General features: G+C 38.7%; 3 protein-coding genes across 11 annotated transcripts; 1 reads left to right on the top strand and 2 right to left on the bottom strand.

Moving 5' to 3' along the window:
- Positions 1-43: 43 nt before the first annotated feature.
- LOC107226515 lies at positions 44-14,053 on the bottom strand. Of its 3 annotated transcripts, none has more exons than XM_015667352.2 (7): positions 13,846-14,053; positions 7,400-8,763; positions 5,662-5,837; positions 4,527-4,553; positions 3,726-3,956; positions 2,895-3,149; positions 44-2,503 (listed from the first exon to the last, which is right to left on the bottom strand). In XM_015667352.2, the coding sequence occupies exons 1-7, from the start codon at positions 13,928-13,930 to the stop codon at positions 2,308-2,310; spliced, it is 2,334 nt and encodes a 777-aa protein (XP_015522838.1). In that variant the 5' UTR covers positions 13,931-14,053; the 3' UTR covers positions 44-2,307. The 3 variants fall into 3 exon arrangements, with proteins under 3 accessions (XP_015522838.1, XP_015522839.1, XP_015522840.1); XM_015667353.2 differs by lacking the exon at positions 13,846-14,053 and adding an exon at positions 9,309-10,049; XM_015667354.2 differs by lacking the exon at positions 4,527-4,553.
- Positions 14,054-16,378: 2,325 nt separating this feature from the next.
- On the bottom strand, positions 16,379-20,443 carry LOC107226504 (serine/threonine-protein kinase ULK3). 3 transcript variants are annotated; one of them, XM_015667338.2, is made up of 8 exons: positions 19,846-20,443; positions 19,512-19,663; positions 19,173-19,387; positions 18,713-18,939; positions 17,883-18,144; positions 17,432-17,623; positions 16,595-16,779; positions 16,379-16,518 (listed from the first exon to the last, which is right to left on the bottom strand). In XM_015667338.2, exons 1-8 carry the CDS (start codon positions 19,930-19,932, stop codon positions 16,399-16,401), a joined length of 1,440 nt encoding a protein of 479 aa, XP_015522824.1. In that variant the 5' UTR covers positions 19,933-20,443; the 3' UTR covers positions 16,379-16,398. The 3 variants fall into 3 exon arrangements, with proteins under 3 accessions (XP_015522824.1, XP_046597450.1, XP_046597451.1); XM_046741494.1 differs by having other exon boundaries at positions 19,736-20,443; XM_046741495.1 differs by having other exon boundaries at positions 19,460-20,156.
- Positions 20,444-20,460: 17 nt separating this feature from the next.
- On the top strand, positions 20,461-27,896 carry LOC107226505 (E3 ubiquitin-protein ligase ariadne-1). 5 transcript variants are annotated; one of them, XM_046741490.1, is made up of 9 exons: positions 20,660-20,896; positions 21,057-21,290; positions 21,552-22,040; positions 22,911-23,084; positions 23,177-23,242; positions 24,080-24,295; positions 24,771-25,328; positions 25,542-25,768; positions 25,861-27,896. In XM_046741490.1, the coding sequence occupies exons 3-9, from the start codon at positions 21,831-21,833 to the stop codon at positions 25,940-25,942; spliced, it is 1,533 nt and encodes a 510-aa protein (XP_046597446.1). In that variant the 5' UTR covers positions 20,660-20,896; positions 21,057-21,290; positions 21,552-21,830; the 3' UTR covers positions 25,943-27,896. The 5 variants fall into 5 exon arrangements, with proteins under 5 accessions (XP_046597447.1, XP_046597448.1, XP_046597446.1 ...); XM_046741491.1 differs by lacking the exons at positions 20,660-20,896; positions 21,057-21,290 and adding an exon at positions 20,461-20,588; XM_046741492.1 differs by lacking the exons at positions 20,660-20,896; positions 21,057-21,290 and adding an exon at positions 20,507-20,609.
- The last annotated feature ends 80 nt before the right edge of the window (positions 27,897-27,976 follow it).

Genomic DNA, 27,976 nt, shown 5'->3' on the forward strand with positions numbered 1-27,976 from the left:
ATTCTCTTTATATACACTTCTAAAGCATACATAGACGTACATAGGTGGGTTTTGTTTATTTTTTTTTTTCATTTTTTCTTCTCCGTTTTGTTTCTTTTTTTTTTCACTTCTTTTTTATACAATCTCTGCCACAAATGTCCAAAATTTACAGTACGAACAGGTCAAGTCCATATTTTACTTCCATAACTAGGTATAATAATCTTACAGTTATATACTTCTACAAAGTAGATATCGTTCATAGGATACCTATTTGATTAGCCTTCAATTTACACCTTTTTGTTCTCGTCAATTTCGTCAGGAGAGTCATCGACACTGCTATTCGTTTCGCATTATGAGGAGAATGTGTTTTACCGTACTACGTACATCATGTAACGCGACGGAAGTTCACATACACATTATTACATTGCTTATGGCCTTTGCCGGTGTAAAATGAAACATTTCATTATTACTTTCATTATTCACCGAAAATTTTCTAGATGGTCAGTACTAGGACTTCGACCATAAGTGTATTTTGTAGTAAGTAGTATGTGCGAATAATTAGAAGTAAAAGAAAAAATGTATCATCACATTAACGCGTCAGAATTATGGGCATTCTCCTGCGATAGAGTGCGAGAATTTGTTGAATAGTGTATGTCTTATTTGTTTTTGTTTTTTTTTCTTTCAAAAATAAATGCCTTACAACGCACGTAATTATTCAAAAGGTGCTATAAATAAAAAAAAAAAAAGACATCTTATGCGTTAACTAGTTACATTATTATAGTTGGCATCTGTGATAAGAAGAACTGCAGATTGAACGACATATAGCAGGGCGAACAAAAATATTTTTTATCGTGTAATCTCAAACTGATGAATTTCAAACTGGCTGTACAGTAATATGTAATCACTGTAGACATAGATTATGTTGAAAAAGCTTTACACGCTATTTTTATTTTTTGATGCCTTGTAAAATGTTGGAATGATTAAAAAAATATTGAATCACTTTTTTGCAGGAATGAAATTCCTTTTGACTGTATTTTTTTTTTTTCTCGCTTTTTTCACGAACTCCACATACTGCGTTCATCCAGCATGTGTGTCACTAATCTCCCCCTGTTTTTGCATTACTTATTATCGTCCATTCGCGATTTCGTACACCAGGACATTTTTACTAGGAACTTGAGCTGGCACCATGTCTGTTGCTCGATCGTATCGCAAGTTCGAAATATGTAAACCCACTGTTAATTTTTTTTTCGTCAAATACTGTGGGAATTCATTGATGTTTTTTTCATCTAAAAATATTAATAGATCATCACTAAATGAGCTTTTGTTACAGTTTCGTCTGTTCTGCGAGTAACGTTTGTATTTGAACATTATTCGCACAGAGAAGTCAATTTTTGGAGTAATTTTTACGAAAAAGCAGTAAATCAAGGGGAACTATAAATTTCTGTTAAATAATCAACCTTGAAATTCCCAAAATGTGCCCAAATTCAGTTAATATTACAATTAAAAATTATTCAGTCGCTGCTTTAAATAATTTAATAGATATAGATGTGAATAATTCAAATTTGAGAGTTTACAGAAAGTAGATATCTTTCTTATTACAACCAATTAAAAGAAAGAGAGAGAGAGAAAGAAAGAAAGAGAGCCTGTTGATTTTTTGCAATATAATTTTACGTAGACTGATCACACAAACACGCGAGAACTCGGGAGTAAATTCTTTTGCCTATATTCGTGCAAGGACGTATTCATAAATATTTTGTTGCTGTTCCTTGTAACCACCAGACATTAAACGTAAAAAGGACAAGAATTTCAGCTCAAAATTTTTGACAATCTATATCTCTTACATTAGAGTTCTGGCTGTCTACGTAAAATATCTCACACCATGCCTGAGCGGTTCACAATGAATATATCAAATTTTACCCAAATGAGATATAATTGATCAAGTAATAAATCATATGCAAAGCTTACAAATCAGACAGTGTGTAACATTAAAAGAAAATACATTTCAGAGCAAGAGAGAAAAAGAGAAAGAGAGGAAAAGAATGAACGAATAAAGATATATACATATAATCTCATTTGGGTAAAAAAAAAAAAAAGACGTAATTAAAAATTTTTTTGGAATTTTTGCATATTTTTTCATATTTTTTATGGTCGAATCATTTGCCGCAATAGATTTATATACATAAAGGAACATGACTTGATCAGAAGCACCTTCAGATATGCCAATTATCCAGCAATTTTTGCAGAGGGCCAGTACGGAACAGTATAGGTACCCCATTAAAATGCTGAATGGTAATAATTATACGTGGGCCAGTAAGGCTGTAGCCACTCCTAGCTGGTGCGTTGACGTTTTTTAGCAGCATGTTCTTCGGCCGAGTGAGCCAAGTTAGGAATAGCTGTGTTTCGAGGATTGAGTATATACTTCATCTGTGGCATGTACGTCATTATATTTTTCACTTGGATCAAAGGAAGCTCTTCACTTAGTGAAGAGCATTTACCTGCCTCCATAAGCATTTGCATCTGTTGCCTGTAAATAAACCAAGTCATAGGAAAAAATCATTTACATATTGGTACGTGAAGATGGCACTAAAGTTAATCTATTCTAAATACTGTTCACAGTGTAATCAATTATTAATTGGTTGCTAAAAAAAAAACTGAAAACAGAAAATTCAACTAAAAATGCCTTTGCAACTTACTATCTGTAAAACAACACTATTTGAATACTAAGATTGGAGATGGTTCATCACATTTTTATCGACATTGTTATTCGAGAAAAAAAAAAAAAAAATCTGGCAAACAAACAAAACGAGACTGTAAAATATATATGTCGCCTTTTTTCTTTATTAAAATTGAAATTGAATTGATTACATGATCGCACAATCATAAAAAATATAAATGTATTTACATATAAATCTCACCTATTCCCTTGAAACAAATCGATACCCAAAACATCCGTCAGGACTTGCCTGCAAGTGTTTATGTCACAAGTAGGAAAATACTGAGATACAAAGTCAGGAAGAGTCATTAACAGTTCGGTGTAAATGTATGGTTTGAAGTTGATGCATGGCACCATTTTCTCATCAACCAATGCCTTTTGTACTTTGTACGGTACATGAGAGCCTGAAGTAGGTGTGTCCGGTATAGGTAACAGCGGTTTTCTACTTCTGGAATCCCTGCAAATGATTACCAAAGTTTTGTTTCATGTCTAACATTCCATCTCCTCATGTTCGGTATCTTTAAACGTCCTATTAGGAGTTCGACAAGAATTTCATACACGGCCATAATGAGCACAGGTCTTTGTTCACTATCTTCACTACTACCACGATAATTATTTAATATTTTTGTAATAACATGCACCAGGTATTCCTACTCTAGAACACTTCGGAAAAAGGTCAAGTTTGATGGGAAATCATAACCGTGAAGTAAACTCTCATTGATTCCAAACCTGGATTAGATTGAATAAAGTGTTAGAAGCCTCCAATTCTATGAATAAAGCATGAACCATGAAGTAAACTTTGTTATACTGTGCAATGAGTTAGAATCAATTTCAGATCTGCGCGACGAAAATCCCAATTAGTGTGTTATATGTGAAAGCAGATGGGTAATTAAGAAAATGAAAATCAAATGCCTGAAAGTTGTCAGTAAAGGTACATGACTCATTGCTGATTGGCTAACAAGTTCAATTGGGCTGGTTAATAGATTTGAGTGAACTTTCAGAACGCTGAATAATAATTTTTTTCAAAGTTCACCTGGCATTGTTATTACTTCCATTAACGGGTATAAGAGGCGGTGGATACTTTGCGGTGGCAGAATTGTGACCAGGTGGTGTGTGTCGCGCAGGATGCGACAACATACTTTGGGTTGGTGGCATTAAGGCATGGACCTGATCAACGCTTAGCCCTAACAAATTATGTGGGTAGGTACTTGGACTGACGGCGCTGGGAACACCCAAGCTTGGTGTTGTGTACGTAGTTGTTGCCCTGTAATTAAAAGTAGAAAGAGTTTTGTTTTGTTAATCAATTTCTGTAGTACTATAAAAAATTATCAAAGTAATGGATAGTAATTATTCATATAATAGTCAAAGAACAAAGAGACTGAATCAACTTTATTCACGAAAATCAGCAACTAGTAACCGATTAATCAGTTATACATGAAAATATTAAGCATACTGTTGTATAAGGTTTGAGAAATCAATGGTTTTCAAACTTTTGATCGAACAGAGCTATTTCCTTGTTGTGCAATAAAAATTTTTCTGATCTTTTGGCAACAAATTAAAGACAAAGAAGTGATATCCTAATAAGTTTAAATAATCCCGTGCATCTCAAACATGTAAGCCACTTCAGTCTTGAGTAATTCATAGTATTTCTAATCAATACATGATCTGATAGATAATTTTTTGTAAGCTGATGTTAACTGATGACAGAATGTTGATTTTTGCGAAAATATGGCATACTACGTGAATGATTAACTTCGTCCAAGTCGAGAGTTTCTAAACGTTCATTCGGTCTCCCATTCCGAAAGCAACTATAATACGATGTACAGGGACTCACCAGTCATCCTTCCCATAGGTTGGATAACTATACAAAAGAAAAAATCATACATTGTATGTACAAAGGCAAAAAGCTGTTTTGTGCATTTATAGACCTTCTCCTCACTACATTTCTGGTATGTCAATAGGCAAATTAAATTCAATTATTGGAAGAGATACTAACGCTCTTTTAATACAATAGATTCACAGCAATAAAATCTATCAATCAGCGATGTAGCAGGTGCGATTTGATGACTGACTACATTCCGCAATTTAGACTGATCCGAGGCTTGCAAAGATTATTGTACGACAAGTAGCTATCATTATTTTTTATTCAAATGCGAATGTTTAAGAATAATTTTGAGTACTACGGCAAGTAATTTGTATAAATACGCACCAAGAACATCACAAAGAGCTATACTGTTAGGTTTAAACTTGAAATCCATAATTGCCACGGTTACTGGTTAATGTCTCAGAAGTCTGGATTTATCTTTGTTTTGGAATTAAAAAAAATTGTATGTTACCCTATCCTTCATTAAAATTATACGATAGTAAAATCTTATAATCACTGTTTACGAGAATGTATAAGTCTCCAAAAATTATTGCAAACATTTTTCCATAAGTACCTAAACTAAAAGTCTTCACACGTACTGTTCTCTTATACCCCATTACTTCACCATATTTTCCATAACATTAGGGTGCTCGAATGGAATTAGATTGAAAGAAAAAGTGTTTAGAATATGTGATTTTACTTTCCAAAAATGTAAAACTTTTCCCCGAATAGTATCAACAGTATAGACTCCCACCAATGTCTAAAATAACATACAATTCTTTGAAAACAAGGAACAATGCACACTTTAAAACTCAAATTCGCTGAATCAAGGATCGACAGGCTGTGTAATTTTCATCAATACAAAGTCAATGCACATGCAGATATAACAGTGAAACTGAATGTCATATTTAGTGAAAGTGTACCCGCGATTAGTATTGATGTGATAATAAACCTCAAGTTTAAATGAGCTGCAGGGTGCTCGGTCGATAAAAAGCTCACAACGGTACGTCAGAAGACTTAATAATAATCAACTACCAAATCCAACACAATTCTTGCTAATAAATCAAACTAAACACAAACAATAAGTACGAGTTGTTCGACTTACCCGATATTGGGCTGACTGGTGTGGGTGGTAGCTCTGACAAGAGGGGGTGGCTGGGCTTGGACAGCGGCTTGCATCGTTGTGATAGGATATACTCCTGGATACTGCCCCCCTGCCCCGCTACCACCCCCTCTACTCCTAGACTGCGGTGAGTAAGTTTTATTCGATGAAGCTATTTGCTGAAATGGATTAAAATCATGTTAAAACATCCATCTTGTTTTGAAAACAGGTAGTACAGTGTGTCTACAAGTAATTGGAGGTAGACATTCACACAGAACAATCGCAAGCAAAGAGTCTTAAAAGATAACAATTATTGGTCAAAATTATAATTTTCGAAATTTTGATAAGACTGAAATTTTAATGACGTTAACGTAGCGCAACGTTGAAATAAAAATAACTATTTTGTCACTTCTCGAAATTTGAAAGAATTGAATTTAGAAAATCTGAGTTTGTCAATGCTATTCAACAGTTTACTTAATTTCAGGTAATTCTAGTCGAAAAATAACGAGTTTTTCTGGAAATCGATAGTTATAATAAAGTTACAAACTTTAACTGGGTAAATTTTGAGGACAGTAGTAAAATTCTAAAAACTTTTCAGACATTTTTAAATTTCAGAATATTCCCAGTGCACCGTAGAGTTCGTTCCGAAATTGTTTTGAAAAAGTAACTTTCTGCAAAATGCAAGAAAATACCATGAAATCAATATTTCAAAACTTTGATTCTGAAGAACTGTAACTTCCTGTGAATTTCAATTAATTGAAAAGATATTTTCCTAGAATTTACAATTCAAGCAAGTTGAACAATGTTTTTATGAGGAATGTGAGATAGGAAACAATATTATTTTCATTAGAGATTCGATGACAAAAAACATTGCAATTAAATATTCAAGTTCGTATTTTTTTAAAACCGAATTTTGTAATTTTTTCCTAGTTTTACATCTACAAACAACTCAACTTATGTGGCTTGTATCCAGAATGCGACTTTATCTTGTATGCACCACGTGTGACAAAATACATGGCCACTTTCATTAGCAAAACTAAAGGCTTCACAGAAAAATTGAATTTCGTTTTCTGAGCGTGCATCTCAATATAAAGTTTCATTCGGAATACATGTATGTTCTTTGTGTGAATAATGAATAAAGTTACAATAACCAGTAAACGCTTCGAAATAAATTTGCAATGGAAATCAAATGACGAGGTAAACTACAGACAATAAATAAAATTAGTGCATGAAACGTTTATATTTCGATTTGATAATCAATATTGCGATATGAAAAATAGGATTATCATCACTGGTTAATTACGTTGCAAGAGAATAGTTCAATCATTTTCATGAAATTTAGTTAAAAGCCTGTACTTTTAAATGCTTGCCATTATATCACCGAATGTTTCAATAATAATAACAAAAGATCTTATTGACGACGATAAAATAATCACAAAAAAATGTTACATTTCAAGTCTGAAAATTCTTATTCTCACAGTGCACACCCTGTGTTTACTATTTTGGGACTGGCAACCAAATTTTACAACAATTTAAAATATTTGTTGAATAAAAAACCAGCGTACTAAGAGAATTCTTTCTAAACTTATTACTTTCTAGTTTTATTCATGCATGTTCTGGTAAAGATTAATTCTCCAATGAAATTCAGACAAAACTGTAACACACATGTATTTGCCAAGAATGTTTCAGACTGGAATTTCCTACGAAGTAAACGAAGAATAGATCAAAAAATTACCCATACATTATGCATGTTGAGAGGAGCATTGGTCATTTTGATGACTTGGCTCGGCTGTGAAACTAAAGTCTGAAATGTGGGTTGCCCACCGACGAGGCCCGGCCATCCGTTACACGCGGTTTGAACGGCGCTGAGCATAGGTTGCTGAGCGACGGAGCTCGTTCTGCTACCAGGTGAAACCCTAGAAGGTGAGGAATGGGCAGGGTGCGTAGTGACGACGGGTCTGGGTTGACCGAGCCTATGGATAGTCGCGTTACTGTTAACGCCCCTTGGTAAAATGGTCGGTATTTGAGCGCTTCGAAGATTTATCGAGTTGTTTTTATTGGTATTGTTTTGAACAACGGATGGCTGCTTCGCAGCGGGAGGTGTGGGAGGCTGTTTTGTCCATCCCCCCCCAGTGCCCCCACCCTTACTGCTCACCAACAACTGCGAGTCCATCACTTTGCTCGGCCAATAATCCTCGAATCCGGTGCCGGGCGGAAAGTAACTTTTTATGTCACTCAAACTGATCACGGAACACGTTTCACTGGCAAACAGTTCATTGCGTATTCCCTGAACTTTGCAGCAGAATTTTAAATACGACAGGTCCCATCCCTCAAGTTTCTCAGCCTTAAGTTTAAGGTTATCAGTCTCTCCCTCAAAGTAGAAAAGCGGAACATATTTTAAACCATCTTTGACCGTGTAGGGGACGACCGACTCCTTGTTTATACGAATAAAACCGCACTTCTCAGCCTTCTGCATACCGGTAGCAGGATTGTTTTGGCCAGCGCCAGCTGTCAACTTCGTATAGCACATGTCCAGAAACGTGTAAAACTCCTTGGCATCTGCGAGCCGCACGACAAGATCCTTGACGGTGAAGGTTTCCCTACCAAATTGATTGTCGCAGTGTTTTATGTTTATCTCGTTGAACAGCTTGCTCTCCGCCTCTGTTATGTAGTAGCTTCTTATGCAAGTGCAGCTGTATATATCGGCGTGCAGATATCCAAGATATTTGTTCAATAATTTAGACTCCAATATCCTCACTGCACAATATCTTTCACCGGCTCGAAATATGTATGGTATATGACACTTTCCAAAGCTTGTCCAACCAAATCTACCTCTCTGACTGTCGTCGTCAAGAGGAATCTTCCCCTCTGGCAGCTGCGGCTTGATTATAGAAGAATCCACAGGTTTTTTGGCATTGGAAAGGTAGCCTAGTATCCCTGGTAAATTTGGCTGAGGCACTACGTTTTGCCCAGTCCTCTGCTGCTGCGCACCGCCTATAGCTGTAACCATTTTCGCCTTGTTTGCTTCCACCATTTTGGCTGCCAGCTCCCTGATCTCCGCATCGTCGGGTCGCTCCTGCTTCACCGTCACGTTGTCAAAAGAACCTGAAAAACATAAGATAGAACAGCGTCAAGGTTTGGCAAAACTGATATTCCGAAACAAGTAAGATATTAGGACGAAAACAATATTAGGACACGAGATTTCTGTCACGGGAAGGATAAATATTGTTAAAAAAATTCACGAGCATTTCGTTAGCAGTGAAAAAGCGCCTTTATATTTCCACATTTCTGTTTACCTTTTAGCCGACGATAAAATGTAGGAAGGAAATCGGGAATTTGACGTACGAGGCACCGACGGGTCGGGTGATACGTTGTTGTATTGTGAAAATAACAAAGGAAGAAATATAAAAAGAAACGAGAAAAGGTGACACGATACGGGATCGTAACGATCGCGTTTCAGGAGTGACAGAAGTCGGATCGTGTATGCCATGGATATACTGGACAAGGCGTATAGATTAAAAACGAAACATGTGAAGGAGAGATATAAACGGAGGCACACGTTAAGTGTGACACTCCTCGGGGCCGGGGATGAGGGATATCTCTAGTCCCGGGGTGATCTAAAATAAGGGTGTATAATGATGTGAGCGTACCTCCTCCTCCTCCTCCTCCTCCTGCAGTAACCGGCGGCGAACTTTTGGCGAGGACTACGGCGGCAGCCGAGGATAACGCCATTATACAATTTCACGTAGTTAGGCCATGTAGTAGCATCGAGGTGGCTGCTTATTGCCGTTGGTCGCACGGGGCACTAGACGACATACGCGTACATACCGCGGCAGCGAGCGAGCGAGCTAGGCTCCTCACCTCACCTCACGCGACACGATAAAACGATAGTATGTAGTACGTACATAAGGAGGGTATGTACCTACGTCTACTACGCGATTTAACGAAGTATGTATAAACCCGCCTCGCCGTGCTCAGCCGTGCTCAGCCGTGCTCGCGGCGGAGTGGCGAAACTTTTTACGTTGACTGTACCTCCGCGCTAGCTAGGAACTCGCTCACCGATCGAGGCAGCAGCAGCAGCGACGACGGCGGCAGGAGTAGCGGAGTAACGAACGGCGGCAGAGTGTTGGTCGCAAAATTGCCTAAAATGCGATACCACATGCCACTTCGAGCCTCGTTGTACGCCTAGATGGACGATCGTAGTACGTACCCTAGGAGTAGTAATGTCACATATTTCCTGCACTTGTTTATGTAAAAACACTTGTCAAGTATGATACGAAAACGTTTATGTATTATTTATATGTATAGTAGAGACAGCGTTTAAGGTACGCGCGATTCGCCTCCGCGATGACAACAAATGATATTTATTTGTTGTGCACGTCAGTTGTCTAGGTCTACGATGCATCAGCGGTAGCATCGGCATCACCAGCGCAGCGTTAAGACACGCGCGCGCCACGGAACAGCGCTACGGCACGTCACCTCACATTTTATGCCGCCGAGCAGCTCGATTTGAAAGCAAGCAAGCAAGCAAGCAAGCGAGCGATCGAGCCAGCCAGCAGGCAGCACCACCAGCACCAGCGGCAAAGGGAAATGTCCCAGCAGCGTGTAGCCTCGTGCGCAGGCCCTATTTAATACATCCTAGGTTTTTCTCCACCTGTGAGTCATTTCACTAAAATGGCGTCCCGCCGAGGTTGTACGCGGCCAATCGTCGAGTGCCGTCTGGCACCAACAAAAGGAAACGCCATCGTTTGCCGTGACGTCATTATAACAAAATATCGCCCTTCGCGAGGCTAGCATTCGCGTTTCCAAGGTCGTCTATGACTGACTGTATCGCATACTGTGCAGACCTTTTTTTTTCTTTCTCCTTTTTTCAAGGATGCATTCGGATATTGTTTTCAATAGTCGCTTTTGACACCGCGCTGGAAACAGTAGCGAGACCAAACTCTCGTCTAGGACCACCTGCCCGTGACATCAAATTTTTATTTTTTCCTTTACTTTCCCCATCGCTACGGCGTATCAAACTTTTAAACGTATTATTACCATTCCAATACGGTATAGTAACTTCTAATTTCCGAGAAGTATTTTTCACTAATGTATGTATATATATATGCGTATACATATATGTACACTTGTTCATATTAATGTGTACATATCTATACAGACATATAGGTGGCATGCGTGCCGTAGCCCCCGTGCCGTATCTATCGCAATTTTTAAGCGCCGCTGTTGATCGACGAGTAAGTATCATTGCTTCCCTATCCCGTAAAAAGGTTCGATCGTAATATACGTATGTTATTAGTTTACACATCCCGATGCCTAATCACAGTTGCAATGATCGCCGCTATGGGCGCATCGATACTTCCTGACTAAAAGATTAGAGAAACCTTCTTGCGTTCCCTCCGAAATCGCTCTCAACGGCTGATCAGCTGATCGAGTTCATAAAGTGATGTGAGCTTGAGACGAAAATGTATTAAGTACTCTGAAAGATTGTTCGCCGCATGCACGAGCGTGCTGTGCTAGGCTTTGGAATCGCGGCGCGGTTTACTCTTGAAGATTAGCTATGCATATTCCAAGGAGATGTCGAAACCAAACGACGGTATTCGCAACGTGTACCATGGTAATGCTGGTGTAGTACATACGGTTCAAAGAGTGGGCAGAAACTAGCGCGAGATCTCAAGAACATGGCAACACCGCACGGTCGATATGCTCTTTCAGGCATACTGCCAAGATTGGTAAATGTATTGGTATATACTCAGGCACGTATATAGTGCTTTTTAAGCTACCCCCACTCCTCGTATTGTGGAAGATTTTTACGTGGAGGGGGAGGAAACCGGCCTGGTGGGGGGTGTGAAATCTGCGCAGTACCCGGACTCCCGGTCGGTTCTTGCGTTCTACTGCGCATCTCCTATATACTTCGTACGTACGTTACATATGTATTTATTATTTTAATCATGATTTACGACGCGGTGTTGCCAGCTATCACCCTCCCTCCCCCCTCTGACCCTCGTGCGCCCCTTCCTCCCTGCCCCTCCCCTGCCGCCTACTCCGTTACATACAATGTTTATTTTTTTTTCATTATTATGGCACGCCAGAAGAACAACCGCCATTGATCGATAACAAAACCAAAATAAAAAATTCAAATGAAAGATACAAAACAAACGAAGAATTGAAAGAAAACAAATTGGAACAAAAAAAAGAACATCAACCGTGTAGGTATGTACATCGTATGTATTATGTATACGATATATACATACGATACCTACACGGTTGATGCGATGATATATACATATGTGTATGCATACATACACACGTATATGTATATACGTATAAATGTATATGGGCGCGTGTAAATATCCACATATGCATGCGCATAACGCGGCGTTGCCGTGTTTCGCTGAAGTCTAAGGGAAAATGTACAACTTCGCACGCTACCGAAATGGCCGACGATGCGTAGGTCTGCCATTTTGGCAACACTGGCAAGCGATCTATTTATAGCAGACCTTTATTGCTGCTGTTGCTATGTCAGGACGAGCCCGCCCGCAGTCTTCAGGGGTGGGAGAATATTGCGCCAACAAAATGGCGACGGATCGGATCCATCTGGTTCTATTTCATTAGCGACTGATCGGTCGGTTACCAAAAATTAAACTGCAATCAAATCGGTATCCAGATTCAAAAATTTGGCGATTCAGATCATAACGGAGAACTTGATTACAATCGGTCACGTAACGGTCTACGATTCAGGTCATTACAATCATACAAGTAATCCGCAATTTCCATCTGTTCTATCTAGTGCGTTATAAAATAGCTCCCCATCTCATTCATCTTGCTAAGATAACTGAAAGATCTGAATATACTGCTTCGGTTGAATATTTATTTACGTTACGAGGATCTCCGCGACCTCGCATGAAAAACATGGAGACGTCCTCGATTCTAGTTGGCCAACTTTTAGATCGCCAGGCGAGATAAATCAAGAAAATAAAGAACGTGAAAATAGAAAAAAAATCTACAATTTTGCAAGGTTTTCGCATATTTATCAAAAAAATTACAAATGGTGGCATGTTCCTTCAGCAGCTGACTGCCTATATAGATATATGAGCTGGACTGAACCTCGTGCACAAACACACAAGCTCGCTGCTGGTCGGCCAAGTCCGTCAGCCACCTCTATGTTACATCATGCCGCCGAATGCTATATATACATCTACATATGTATACCGGGAAAAGTATATAGAAAAGGGGGGGAGGTAAAGCGAAAGGAGAGAGGGATGCGCGGGGCATGTTATGTACAGCCGTTTCTCACATATTTACCCGCAGCTGTATATAATGTGCCGCTTACGCCCGGTGCCCGCAACACACGATGCGAGTTCCGTTCGGTTCCACGGACCGACTCGAACTGAGTTAAAACAAGATCAAGAACACTTTGAGCACCGCTTTCCTGTATATTATTTAAGCAATGTGTATAAGTATGTATATATACTTGTCTGTCATCTACTATATGGCGCACACACACACCGGCCCTTTTGTGTTCGTAACGAAAAATTGTTATCAATGCACTGACATTCAGATGCGAGGTGGGTAGTTAGTTGTATACACAGATTGCAATTAGCCTCTATATTTTGATGGTTTTCTGTAAGTGCACAGTTGCAACTTTAATGTTCATGCATCATTTTATCACAAGAAACTATCCCGACCTTTCTTATTTTTCACCCGATAATAGCACGGTATATAGATATAAATTTTAACCCGTCTCATCGGTTAATGATCAAGCGAGTTCAGGGCTTAAATTTCTACGGAAAATTTCGGGTTCATTAAGTAAACGACTCGGAATTCGAGTACGTGCATATAATAAATAATCAAAACTGTATGTAGTATTTCCTTAATCAAGTACAAAAAGTTGAAAAGAAGATGGTAATAGAAAGGAAAATACAGTTACAAACATTTAGTTTAACAGTCACGAATAAAAAAGTACGCGGGAAAACATAGAATAAGTAAAGGCCAAGAAATGAAAAGTAAAAGAAAGTTATAATTTGCCGGAACCACGCGGCAAAACAGAACTAGAGGTATAAACGGTTGTTGAGAAAGGGATGTGAAAAAAAAGAAGGAAGCAGACCACAAGGGGTGGGGTAGGGAGAGGCGGGATCACGCGGAGCGTCCTGCGGCAGAAAACATGCACATAACCTCAAAGCTTACCTTGTTCAACTCGAGCTTCTAGTATTTCAACATCTTCGTCAAAATCTTGTGCCCTCATTTCTCTGTTGGGGACTTCCATGCACATACTATCCCTAAACAATTACCGGCTTCTATTCTCTCTGACATTTACTGGACGAATCTCTGATCAGATGGCAAGAAAAAACCCAAGAACTAATCGTACTCCGTATCCGTTGCAAGGCTCGCTGGGCCTGCTGGATTTGAATGTGTAACGTTGCCGCTTCCTTCGTCATCCCCTCCACAACCCTATGTACTTAACAATTGCAACGTTGCCGCACATCCGGTACGTGGTAAATAGCAATAGTGGGGGTAGGTAATTTTCCAAGGTGGCGGGGATAAAACTTTCCACTATGTTTCAGTACCCCTCTCCTCCTTATCATCTCGAAAGTGACCGAAAGAACGTTTTCGAAGTGATTTTCGCACCTACTTCCGGTGCACAATAGCCATTTCGCTATCCAAAGATGTACTCCTGAGGCGTCGACCTTTAGTGTGAACATATATTACAGATGTCACGTTCCTCAGGTGTCAGTACGGTATCTAAAATGTGATGGTAAATTTTGACGTCGTAAAAAACGTTTCCAAAAACTCCATCAGTGATAAATCATTCGTCGAACTTGGTACCCCGTAACTATCTATTCACAAACCAAGTGACCCGATTGTTAGTTGAGTAAGAGGGGAAGGAGGAGAAACAAAGGAATGGAATTGATACGCAATATTTTTTTTTAATTTCGCTTTCTTTTCGCATAATTTGCTAATGTCTTTATTAAGAAAATACAGATCGATGAATGGGTAACAAGGGGGGATACGGGATGTACGTACTTCCGGCCACTTCGGCACCGTACGACGTACACGTCAATTACCAGGGGTCATGTCTTCCTGGTCGGTGGATCGGTGCGGAAATCCGCAAGCGCAACTGTTTCCACCCCAAGCGTCCAACGTAAGTTGAAGGTCACTGACCTCGCAAATTCGGTGAAAGACCTCGCGGACGACAGTTTCGTACCGGTACTGTACATTCGTATCTGCGTCAACGTCGAAAAACAAAATATTGGAGGCTAAAACTACATCTAATGAGCATTTATTATATTTTACGATAGTGAAAATGGTCTGGTATTATCGTTCGGTCCGCAGTCGAAAGAAAAATTCCTGCAAAGTTTCCGATGGCATCCAAACTTTTTGTCAGCTTTCTAGCAAAGGTGTAGCAGATCAATATAATGTGTCTTTAGATGATTTGAAGTCATCATTTCTAAATTATTTAACCTACAGTGGAACCTCGATTAGCCGAACCTAAATCATTCCTACCTTTTAACCCTATAACAGTAACGTGGGTTGAAAAACGCCCCAACCTTGTAAACTCCATAATTCTGGTACATCATATCGTTAAAAGTCCTATAGGGTCTCATTTTCTTCGGTTTTTAGTGAAGAATCACGCGGGCCAAAAAAGTTTTTGTGCAAGTTCCACAAAAGTGGTCGAAAATTGATATGTCTCGATTTAAAAACGTATAAGTTGTTCTCTTGCGGCCGGAAATTAAAGTTCGCGTGGGGTGTTTCTTACCCCCCCCCCCCCCTGCCGTTCTAGGGTTCACCTTCGTGAACTCAAAATTGTGGAACATATACGAGGGGTTAAGACTACAAGTGGTGCAAGTCAGTTTGACCTAATTTTTTAGGACAAAGGAATTTGGTCCTTTGTGAATCTTAAATACGGATTTCTTTGTTCCGAAAAATTAGGTTACACTGACCCACACCACTTGCATTCTCATAGTTTTATATCAACAATATTTTGTGTCAAACTTACACGTCAAAGGACTTGGAATAACGTGTGTGAAAATAAAAAAAAAAAAATAACATGTATTAACTATCTTGTGTTCGTAATATTTTATATACCTGGCATCATTTCACCCGCCATTACTGCTCCCTTGTCCGAACTTTCGCCAATGCGAACTAGGCCCTGTCCCGTTTGATTCAGATGATCGAGGTTCGACTGTACATAAGTATCTTCAAAATTATATTATATACTTCAAAATTCTTTGAGCATATCGAAGAGCATGAAAAAGTTTACAGATTCTGCAAAAGGGGAAGGTAACATACTTTCGCACGTTATTAGAATATTTTACCGTGATACTTTCTAATTTTAATTGCCAATGCGATAAGATTCGGTACAAGTATACAACGCATCGGAAAAAATCGGGGCAGAAAAGGTCACGTTCACCTTGACGCTATTTCGTCGCGACCTTGCAGAACGATAAGTAAACAAGCTCGCGCAACAAGTGTATATATGCCGTCCGTAGCTCCGCATACACATGTATCTATTAATTTGATCCGCAAGGCTTTGCGAATCTGCTGCAGATCGCGTGCGCGAATTAATGTCTGCACTGTGCGGACGCGTAAGAAACTATGCGCGAGGCAGGAATCAGTCGCGTCAATGAATAACTTGGTAATTATCACGATACGCGAACGAAGAATGGTCAGTCAGTCGCCCCCGCCCCCCTTCCGCCCCAAATCACCGTTAAATTTTAACTAAATTCAATTATCACTTTATTACTGCAGGGTACATTGATGATCAGTTAAATACGAGGTGGTCTGCGTTCCAGTTGGCTCTAAATTTTTCGTACCCAAAAGAGCCTTGGTACTCTCACCTTCTTTCATCCAGAGTTGAACCTATAATATTGTAACATAGTTGATTAATTTAGATTTGTGTAACGTAGCATGCCATGTTTCGTTCGGGTGAATTTACCTGTTTGTGGAGGAGGTCTCTTCTGTGGCCAGGTGGTTCCTTAGCTAAAAGAGGCACCAGCATTTCTAAACAGGATTTAAACTTCTCAAGGGCAACTTCGTAATTCCCTTCAGAGAGATACTGCTCTGCAATCTCACCTATTTCTAAGGCATCGCACATACCTGCTGTACTTTTGCTCAGGCTACCTATTTTCGAACGTGAATATTTAGCTATTTCGTATAGATTTTGATTTTATAAATTTCTACTTCAGTCCATTCCAATCGTTAACATCAACTTAGCATGAGGAGGTGAACAGAAACGGGAGATAAATCGAACTGCACAGTCTTTTGGGCGAAAGAAATCAGCAGAGTACTTAGCTTTTCAAAATCTGACACTGACCTTATTTATAAAGCAGATAAACAAGAAAGCACATTTTGTTTTTGAATTTTTTTTCAAGTGTCAAGGTTCATTTATATGACATCCAGGAAACTTTTAAAATGAGAGATTCAAACTACGTTCATCTCATTTACTTATTCCAATGATGTAAATATTCCGAAAATAGCTTCACCCATTTCATTGGCTTTAAAAATATTATATTTAAATAATGGGAAAGAACTACACTTTCATTAATTACTCTTAATTAATCAGTGAACAATTCATATTGTACAACGCATTGTGTAAATCACTGGTGACCCATACAACCGGTGGAGATAAGAAAATATCGACTTGTTACTTTTTTCCAGATACCACCAAATATTTCGCCATCAGACAGAATAACATAAATATGTAGAAAAAAAGGGTGCGTGTGAATTTACTCCCGTTTCCCTTTCATGCCCTCATTTTTATCATTGTACCAACATAATTTGCGGTAGCTGTTTCTGTCAAAGGACTCTTTCTTCGCCAATGCCCCCTGCACCTCTGGAACTGTCTTTGTTTTATCAGTATTATCCACATAGTCATCGGCATAAACGCTTTTCAGTTCCTCTGCTCGTTTTATATAATCATTGACACGAAGCCTCAGAGCCTCTTTCCTTTGTGGATCAGTCTCATCTAAGGAATTATAAGTATCTTCACATTTCCATTCCGATTATAAATTGTACATGCATAATATTCGCAGCCATTCACAATAAATTAAAAAATTTCACTTCCTCTTCTCCACTGCCTGCATCTACTACCCTTGTATTTTATCCATCGGGTCGGCGTGCCCAGTTCTTTATCAACGCCAGTCCGACGTATCAACACATTTGACACACACACACAAACACAAACAGAGAGAGAGAGATAGATAAATACAGTGATGTTATCGTACTGGTAACTAATGGTATGAAGTATCTGAGAGCGTCGCAGTAGTGGTGAAAAGCTTCCTTCTGATTTTTCTCCCTATCCAGCTGTACCGCCTTGTGTACAAGGACAACAGCTTTGTCATAGTTGTCTTTGGTCGGTGCGTGAACCAGGTCTAAGAACTCGTGGGCAAAGAACTCGTCAAACGTAATTCTCTCCGAAGGATTGTGCTTCAACAGCGAAGTTATCAAATCTTTGCACTCTGGAGTTATATACGAGTTTTTAGGGAGCTGTATAGCGCATAAAAAATTTATCCATATTTTCAATCCAAAGACAACACTATAAAAATTCCGATCAAGTAAGTCCACAATCAACATGCCTCCATGCTTTACTACGAGAATCTCGTGAATCATATCCTTTGAGTGAGGTGCCTTTCTACCTTACGTTAACCGTTGCAAAATGACCCCTAGGGCCGGTATAAAAGATTCGATGCAAAGCAGTGCGTAATAACTGGAGCGCATATAAGCCACGATTCAAAAACGACAAGAGACTTGAAAGATTTCCTTAGCTCTGACGTGTCTTGGTATTTAAAATAACATTGAAACATTCTGACGCATTTCAAAAGATCTTCACGAGTCTTAAGATTTTGTGTAATTTGAAAAGATTTCACAAAGATGCACACTAGATTGTATGATTGATTGTTCTGTGGTTAAGAAAACTAATATGAAAATAAAACCCAGATACACTACAAAAACAATTATTTTTACGTAGGGTAGGGCTATAGTCTTTTAATTGCATACAATATACTATAAAATTTTTCAGCCAGTGTTCGAACCATAATTTCTGTCTATAAATCACCTCAATTGGACGTCTGTCCTTAATTTTTTCAGCCAGTTCTTGAAAGCTGCTGCTAGAGTAAGGAGCCTTGCCAAAAAGACACTCGTACATGATGATACCGACGCTCCAGAGATCGACTCTGGCATCGTATTTGTGGTCTAGCAAGATTTCAGGTGCCATGTAAAGCGGTGAACCACGCATGGCAAATTTGTGTTCATAATTAGCCAAGTACTGAGCAAAACCAAAGTCTGAAAATGGTTCAGGATAAGTGGATAAATATTTTTTCAAGAGGCGTTTAGAAAATTCGTGTGCGATTGTATACGAAGCTGATATTTGCTAAAATAACAAATCAGCATTCGATTTGAAAGCACTGGAAGCGTGTGGAATATCAACAAATTTGATGCTCGTTTTTTCTACTCTTTCACTTTAGGCTAGTTCGTTTGATTTCGCTCATTTGAAACGTGCTGTATAATTAACGCACCTCCAACTTTTAGTGTGAGTTTCGGTGTGTTCATAAGCAACAAGTTTTGCGGTTTGAGATCCATATGACAAACGTTATGACTGCGTAGAAATTTTAATGCTAACGCAAGTTGTTGTAAAAATTTGCGACAAATATTTTCCGGCAATCTGTGCTTTCTCTTAATGAATTTCGACAAGTCACCTCCGTCGCAATATTCCATCACAATGTATATGTACCTGAACAATAAATATAATTGAAAATATAAGTGATTGTTTATTTTTTTGCTCAATAAAAACTCGACAGTTTACCCTCTTTATACTTATTAGTTGAAACATCGTTGCCTTAATTTCAGGTACGAACCTGTCGTCCCAAAAGAAGTCCTTCATCTCTACAATGTGTTCATGTTTCAATATTTTTAATAGCCTTATCTCCGTGATTATGTTCTCTATAGCAGACTTTGACAAGGTTGACTTGTCCATCGATTTTATTGCGACCACATCCTTAGATCCACCCTACACAAAGGATTATTAAACTCTCGAAGTTAACGTCGCTATTTTTTGTTCTTTTTTTTTCTTTTCTCATACGTTTTTGCGTCCATTTGATCATTGTTTCTCTCATCACAGCCTTCCATATTGTATACATAATAATACATAACGTAACATAGTATAACATAACCTCAAATGTACACACGCACTTTTTTGAAGGCTTTGTAAACAGTCGCGTAGCTTCCAGAGCCAATCTTCTCGAGGAGCGAGTAATCCTTGATGGTAGGCAGACTCATGTTTGTCCTTATCGAATTTCAACTCGCAATTAACCAGCGAGGTTTCGCGCGTTAGCTGCTCGTCGCGGATGACAGGTACGAGCAGTGCGAAATTGTCCGCATGTTATTAAACGAAAAACGCGTTAATAATCGATCTTCGACTTAGGCGTTTCACGTAGTTGGCGTAAGAAGGCGCCTACCGACGAATCACAAAGCCGTTTATCTGCAGACCGCAGTTCCGCTGCCGCAACTCGCGTCGACGCGCGCGATTTTCCTCTTCTCGTTTCTCGGAGCGGTAGTTTCGTTGTTTTTTTTTCCTCTTGCTTTTCCGTATTTCTTTTCAAAGTTCACAGTGAAATTCTGCGTAAATTTTCGCCTCCACGCTCCTATAATCCCGAGACCCTATCAGCGTCGACGATACCGCGACGATATATCGAGAAGCGAAATAACACTCGATATCAACAGCGGACAGCATCGGTCAGCATCAGCAACACCACTCCGGGATGACGGACGTGACTCCAGCAGTGGTAGCAGAAGTGAAATGAGCTCGTTCGTCGCGTTGCTGTTGCTGCAATGATGGGGCATGGTGGGATGTGGTGCGAAAAAAAAACGGAATGCGAAACGTCACGTCACCAAACCGCGCTCATCATTGGTCCTGACAAATTTAAAACCGTCAGGTATTGGCCGCGGCTTGAAAAGTAGGCGCCCCATATGCTTTCGCATGACAACTTTCCAAACACGCCGTGGCGTGGCGCTAGCCCCCAGACTCGTTCTGCGCGTCTGCCATTAGTGGATCAGCTGCCGAATATAAGCTCGAGTGTTTTTGGCAGCTGATTTGTGTATTCTTAGAGCCGTTGCACGTCGCGATATAGGTTCGATTAATTCTCCAGCCCTTTGTCCTGGAGACGGGACCCCCCGTCGGATCACCCAAGGGGTTAAAATAACGCCGCGACAAGGCCCCCGTGTCTCGATTATCTGTCACTAGGTAAATAATGATACCAAGTGCCGTGCGCTCTCTGCGTGCATATGTATAATATTGGTACACCTACACAAGCATATATTACATACAAGTATGGGTATACACATGTGTGTACCTCCTACGGTACGTTCGTATAAAGTTTCCCGTGATTCTCTGCGCGTTTCAGAACCCAGCACTGCTCGCTACGGTGACGTCATGTGCTGAAAGATCGTCGCTCGCCCGCTCGCTGGTTCTCCGAACAACGAATAACACAGGTGCACGGCACCAGTTTCGCCTAGCTAACCCGTTGCTGCAGTTGACGAATCGCGTTAGCTGCCTTTGTGTCGTTTTCACAACTATTCCCACCGTTCTCTGGGCTCGCAATACAGCGAAATCTAAATTCGTCGGGGGTCATCCCGCGGTAAAGTGCGGATCACACAGAATCCGTTTGTTCGCACATATTCACTAGGTGGTAGGGTTCCCGTCTAATCTCGAGTCGCGAAACTAATCGCGGCATTGTTTCACCCTTTGATTCTATTTAGTTTTGTTCCTTTTGTTTAGTTTTTTTTCCCTTTTATTTATTTTTTCTATTCGTTCAGTCGTACGTACTACCTGTTTTGCTGTTCTCCTACACCTTCAATTCCCATTTGTCATTATACTTATCGAACTGTTTCACAAACAGTTTCGTGCTGGTGTTGGTGAACGGATAAATATCTCAAACCGACGAGAGACACAGACACAGACGCATCTTACAATAAAAAAAAAAGGACAATTGGTCTACGCGCGTGATTTGGAAAATTTATACTCGAAAAATCCATTCGATCGTATCTCTGTTCGCTATCCATCAATCACGACGGCCACGGTGAGCAGAAACGGGAAGAACGTGCAATCAGTCTTCTGAGGAGAAAATCACGCTATAAACAAAGTAGCCCAGCAAAATACATAATAAACCCCGATAATAATGGATTCTGAGGAAGAGACACCCTATGACGACGTTGATTCGGGTAACGAGTCCAGCGGTGATGACGTCGATTTCGCTATGGACATTGAGTCCGGGAATCCCCGCGAACGAGCCACAGATATTGACGATTATCCTTTCGAGGTTTTATCGACCGAAGAGATCGTTCAGCATATGGTGGACTCGATTAAAGACGTAAACACCGTCGTCGAGGTGAGTGATTTCGGTCATTGAATTCGTTCCTCCGCCTTCGCAATCAGTCACGTCAAAACTACACGAGGTTGAATTCAGTAACGTTATCGTAACGAACCATTGCAGAAAAGTCACTATTTTCCTAATTTTACAATGATTTTGAACGAACCAAGATTTCGAAATGTGAGTGTGTTTTGTTTTATTACGGTTTATCGAATTTCAGACTATTTCAAAATCGCGATATAACTGCTTTTCCTCGGCGTGAATCTTTACGATAACGTTACTAACTTCAATGTGATAAAACTACACATATATTTTGCCGTTGACCAAAGAAGAAAAATCACATTTTCTCGGGAACGAAATTACAGAAACCTCTTTATATAAACCTTTTTATCCTCGATAAGTGATCACTGATCTCTAAATCGCGGTCGTTCGTCCTTTGTTTATCTCTCCCAACTCCTATTTTCGATCCACTCGCCGTTTTCAAGACTGCTTCTTTGTCTTCTCCGGATCAGCTGATCGCCTTCATGCTTGCTTGTATGTATTATGCGAGTTGCTGCTGCAATTTCACCTTGCAAGCTATAAGCGTGTTTGTGTTTTCTTTTTTTCCGTCTTTTTTACTCCCCCCACCCTTTCCTTACAATTTTCGCATTTACGAATATCTGGCAAAGGAGAGAGAGAGAGAGTGAGAGTGAGTGAGTGAGTGAGTGAGTGAGTGAGCGAGTGAGTGAGTGAGTGAGTGAGTAAGTGAGGAGTGAGTGAGTGAGGAAACAACTCGTGTATTTTATTTCAATGGAATTGACTACTAGAAATGAATTACCATATTTTTCGAATTTCCTTATTCATTTTGTTGAGTATGCAATTTAACAGGCCTTTTTTGTACCGTTTTAGATACCTGCAACCACGACTAGGATTTTACTTAATCATTTTAAATGGGACAAAGAGAAATTAATGGAACGTTTTTATGACGGTGATCAAGAAAAATTATTTGCAGAAGCACGCGTTATAAATCCTTTTAGAAAAGGACCCGTCATTAACAGGACCAGATCTTCACAAATATCTCTGGTAATTGATGAAAAATCTGTTGAAGAACATTCAACTTTTGTCGTTTCATTCTGTTCAACAACTTTTCAGTTCTTGGTTCTATTGTTTTTCAGTCTCGACGAACTTCTACAAACGGAACGGAAGAGTGCGGCATATGCTTTATGACATTACCATCGTCGGTGAGTGATGCAATTATTGTTTTGAATGACTCAAATCATTCAGAGCATTTTTGCAGCAGTTCTTTCAATCGTTTCAAAGTTTGCAAAAAAATTCTACTTTGGGAGAATTTTTAGTTTATTATATAATGGCCAAGCTAAAAAGAAAATGTATGTCCAATTGTTGTTACTTTCGTAGAAATAATTTAGTACAATCTCTCTCAAGCTGGTATAATGTATTAAATATTAGATAAACTGTCGATAAAATTCAATGAAATGCTAATGAAATCTAAATCCTGCACGATGAATATTTAGAATTTAGAAGAGTAATTTGTTTGCGAACTTAAATGAATATGTAGAGAATTGTCCATAAAGAAAAGTGATAGTAATTATTTTTTATTTTAATGAGAAAAGTGCCGTATATTTTGCAAGTCAAGCTCTGATTGCTTTTTAAAATCGACACACTTCTCATTGTTGGAAGTAATTATCCGCCACCAATCCTGTAACAACAGTAAACGTTTTACTGTCATATAACATTAACGCTTAATATTGTGACGTAGTAAAATTTAATATATAACTATTCTGTCTAAACGAAGCCTGAACTGCCATTGATTTGTTAATCAAATTAGACGGTAAACAGTGTTCGAAGCCTTGAACTCTAAAGGCATGCCAGCAGCTTGGCTCTAATTAATACACAAAGCAAACGGATTATGAATGAAATAAACCTTGATGTAGTATCAAAATTTATTTATCCCCTCAACTATTAAACAATAGTGACGCAAGTTTTTTTTTTTTTTATACTTGCGGTAACTTATCATTTCTGGTTTTATTACGAACACATTTTTTTATTGCCTCTAACAGATGATGACTGGTCTGGAATGTGGACATAGATTCTGCACAGGGTGCTGGGGAGAATATCTAACTACAAAAATTATGGAGGAAGGTGTTGGCCAGACAATAGCCTGTGCCGCTCACGCCTGCGACATACTAGTCGACGACGCCAGTGTTATGAGACTTGTCAAAGACTCTAGAGTAAAATTGAAGTATCAGCATCTCATTACGAACAGTTTTGTCGAAGTAAGCGCATATGTATACTACATAGTAGTAACTATATAGTAGTATAAAGGTAAATACATTTGAAAATTGACTTTATTTCAGGTCTGGTAGTACATTGACATCTCATGATTCGCACTCACTTGTCTTTCCCACACGTTAATAACTTTTTTAATTTGAAAATTCACTTGTAAATACATTTCAAATGAAAAATTAATTTCTGAATCCTTCTTAACCGATGTTTTTAACCAGTATTGCCGACTAAAACATTTTCATTACCCTTCCCAATACAAGATAATCTTCAACGTCAACATACTTAACAGGCTCCGTTTGTCTTTTTTGAACATCCACTTGACGATTGGTTAAATAATTGAAATTTTCGGAGAGTTTCATTACTTTGTTGCACCTGCACTTGAATTTTACTTACTTTAATCACTTAATTTCATCAGAAAGTTGTGTTCACGCCTCGAATTATAATTAATATCACCTAATTTTTCAGTGTAACAGACTGCTGAGGTGGTGCCCGTCACCGGACTGCAATAATGCGATAAAAGTGCAATATGTAGAACCAAGACCAGTTACGTGTAAATGTGGGCACACGTTTTGTTTCCATTGTGGAGAGAACTGGCACGACCCTGTTAAATGTCACTTGTTAAGAAAATGGATTAAGAAGTGCGATGACGATTCTGAAACCTCCAACTGGATTGCGGCAAACACAAAAGAGTGTCCGAAGTGCAACGTCACCATCGAAAAGGATGGAGGTTGTAATCACATGGTGTGCAAAAACCAAAATTGTAAAGCGGACTTTTGCTGGGTCTGCCTTGGACCGTGGGAACCGCACGGTTCCAGCTGGTATAACTGTAACAGATACGACGAGGAGGAAGCCAAAGCAGCTAGAGATGCTCAAGAGAAATCTAGGTCGGCACTACAAAGATATTTATTCTATTGTAATAGATACATGAATCACATGCAGTCGCTCAAGTTTGAGAGCAAATTGTACGCCAGTGTCAAAGAGAAGATGGAGGAGATGCAACAGCATAACATGTCTTGGATAGAGGTGAGTTTTGATAACGATTACTCGTTAGGTACGTTTGCAAAGTCGAAACTTATGTGACTTATGATTTAAGAAACCTCGCACGCTCAAATGTGAAATAAAAAAAATAAACTAAGAATTTCTTCCTGTTCTAACATTCATGTACATAAATTGCAAAACTATATATAGCAGAAGGAAAACAGAAACAATTTATTTACGACGCTATTTGGATTTCAGGTACAATTTTTGAAGAAAGCAGTAGATATATTGTGTTCCTGTCGGCAAACTCTCATGTACACATACGTGTTTGCCTATTACTTGAGGAAAAATAATCAGTCTGTGATCTTTGAAGATAACCAGAGAGACTTGGAAAGTGCGACCGAGTGTTTGTCTGAATACCTAGAGCGGGATATAACGAGTGAGAATCTGGCCGATATAAAGCAGAAAGTACAAGATAAATACAGGTGCGAAATTGTGAATAGTGTCTTTAGTTTGTGAGTTGCTATTACGTTTTTCGTAATTTATTCAACTATATTTTAACATTTTTACACAACAGATATTGCGACAGTCGGAGAAAGGTGCTTCTGGAACACGTCCATGAAGGATATGAGAAGGAGTGGTGGGACTATACAGAATAAATTGTAGGGGAGGGGGGTTTTGACAAGTTTTATCCAATGGAGATGAGATCGTGAATCCCAATATATCTCGACGTTGCCCGCCACCCATCATTCCCCCATCTCCCCCATTGCCCTCATCCTGCCCCAGCTGTGATATGTCAAGAAGCTGATAAGAGACAGAAAATTAAAGAACAGGTCCTCGAGTGATAAAGAAAAATCGTATACATATAAATTGATATACATTTGATGACGATACGGTCCGCGTTAACGCATCTCCATTAACATAATGTTGCTATGATTCGATTTTATCATCTTGTTAATTAAAATTCAACACTATCAAGAGACGAAATACAAAGTAATTTGATCCATACTTTTATCTTGTTAGATGAAGTGTATATATAAGTGTGTCTATATGTATGTATGTATGTATATTATATATATATACACACATATATATACGTATATATACACACCCTATGTATGAATAGATGTGTGTAATCCGTTTCCCTCCCCCCTCCGCCCTCCGCCGCGAGAAAAATATTGGACTTGACGCTGTAACAATGCTTTATGGAATGCCTAAGATCGACCGAATGACCATGTGTACTAATCTGAAACTAGTAATTTCAAATTTCGAGTTTCAAGTTTCCCAGTTTCAAGTTTCCCAGTGACAAATCTGTGAGAGCTTCTTAAGGTTAAATGATCAAATAATGTGAACGTGTAGAAGTATACTTAGCGCGTGTTCTGTATGCAATCTACGACTGATCATAACGGACTGCGAGTAGTTGCTACAAGATGCAATTACCCCAAAATATATGAATCATTTCGAAATCATCATAAATAATATGAATTATAATTTACACCAAATATTTAGCACGCACAATTATTATTATTATTATTATTATTATTATTTTTTCTGTTGTGATTTTTGTTTTTCATCCTTTCTGCAACTTGAATTCATTTTCGTCTTAATCAGATAGACCAGGTATACAAGACTTTTCACTAACTCAGTACAGAAGTGTGGATACCAAAGAATAGACTTTGGTTCTCTATTTGACAGAGTAATTGAAACTTCCAAAATATTACCACTTGCACCACATGCTAAAAGTTAACGAAAGAAAAGCAAGAAGAAGTAGCCTTCTATGCTTGTGTATAGAATTTGTGAAACGTTTAGTATGCCAAACTTGTACAGTTGGCTGATCGGTTCGAGTGATATAATGAACAATATACATTCCACCGTAAGTTTGCTGTATTAAACTTGCTTGTCATTATTTGTCAAGCTGATCATTGTTCAGAAATGTTTCATGTTTAATTTCAGTTTTTCACAGATCTGCAACCATCGTTGGATGAATGTTTGCAATGCATGTGTAGAAATCTTATACATTATTTGTAGGTGTTTTATTTTTGGCTTTAAATTTCTTTTGCTTTTTCTCAATCTCATTTTCTGTCCCGCAAAACATCACTAGTCATGGGCTTTCACTGCCAAGTTATATGGAACGGATTAAATTTACCTAACTACCTATTTACCATCGCATGTTAGAGTAACGTAGTGTACTGCAGGTGGAAAGGTAAAAAAACAAAAAACTCAAAGATTCAAGCTCAGACACTTTAACCATTGCTATTGTGTTTCTTCTCATTAGTTATTGTTAATCACTTGATCATAATAATATTTCAGGAACAATAACGTAAAATTGTTTCACTTGTACAGATACATAGTGATATATACGTACTATATTATATAGTATAACGGTAAATAAGTAATAATGGAAATGAAATAAGTTTAGAATCTTTTGAAGATTTAATTATTGATTCTTATGATCAGAAAAAAATTTGTGAGAAAATAGTGGATAAAAGAGGAGAAGAGAGTAAAAAAATACTAATTCGGTCGTTTTCTGTACAGTTTGCAAATTTGATTAGGAATAAGTAAATTGTTATATATCTATATATATAAAAATATATTTCTTTTTTCTTTTTTAAATTATACATTTTGTTATGCCTTGCGAATTCAAGTTTGGTTTTAAAAGTGGAAGAAAGAAGAAACAAGTCTTAGCAACTGAC

This window comes from Neodiprion lecontei, chromosome 5, assembly GCF_021901455.1.
Source record: "Neodiprion lecontei isolate iyNeoLeco1 chromosome 5, iyNeoLeco1.1, whole genome shotgun sequence".
Lineage (NCBI taxonomy): Eukaryota > Metazoa > Arthropoda > Insecta > Hymenoptera > Diprionidae > Neodiprion > Neodiprion lecontei.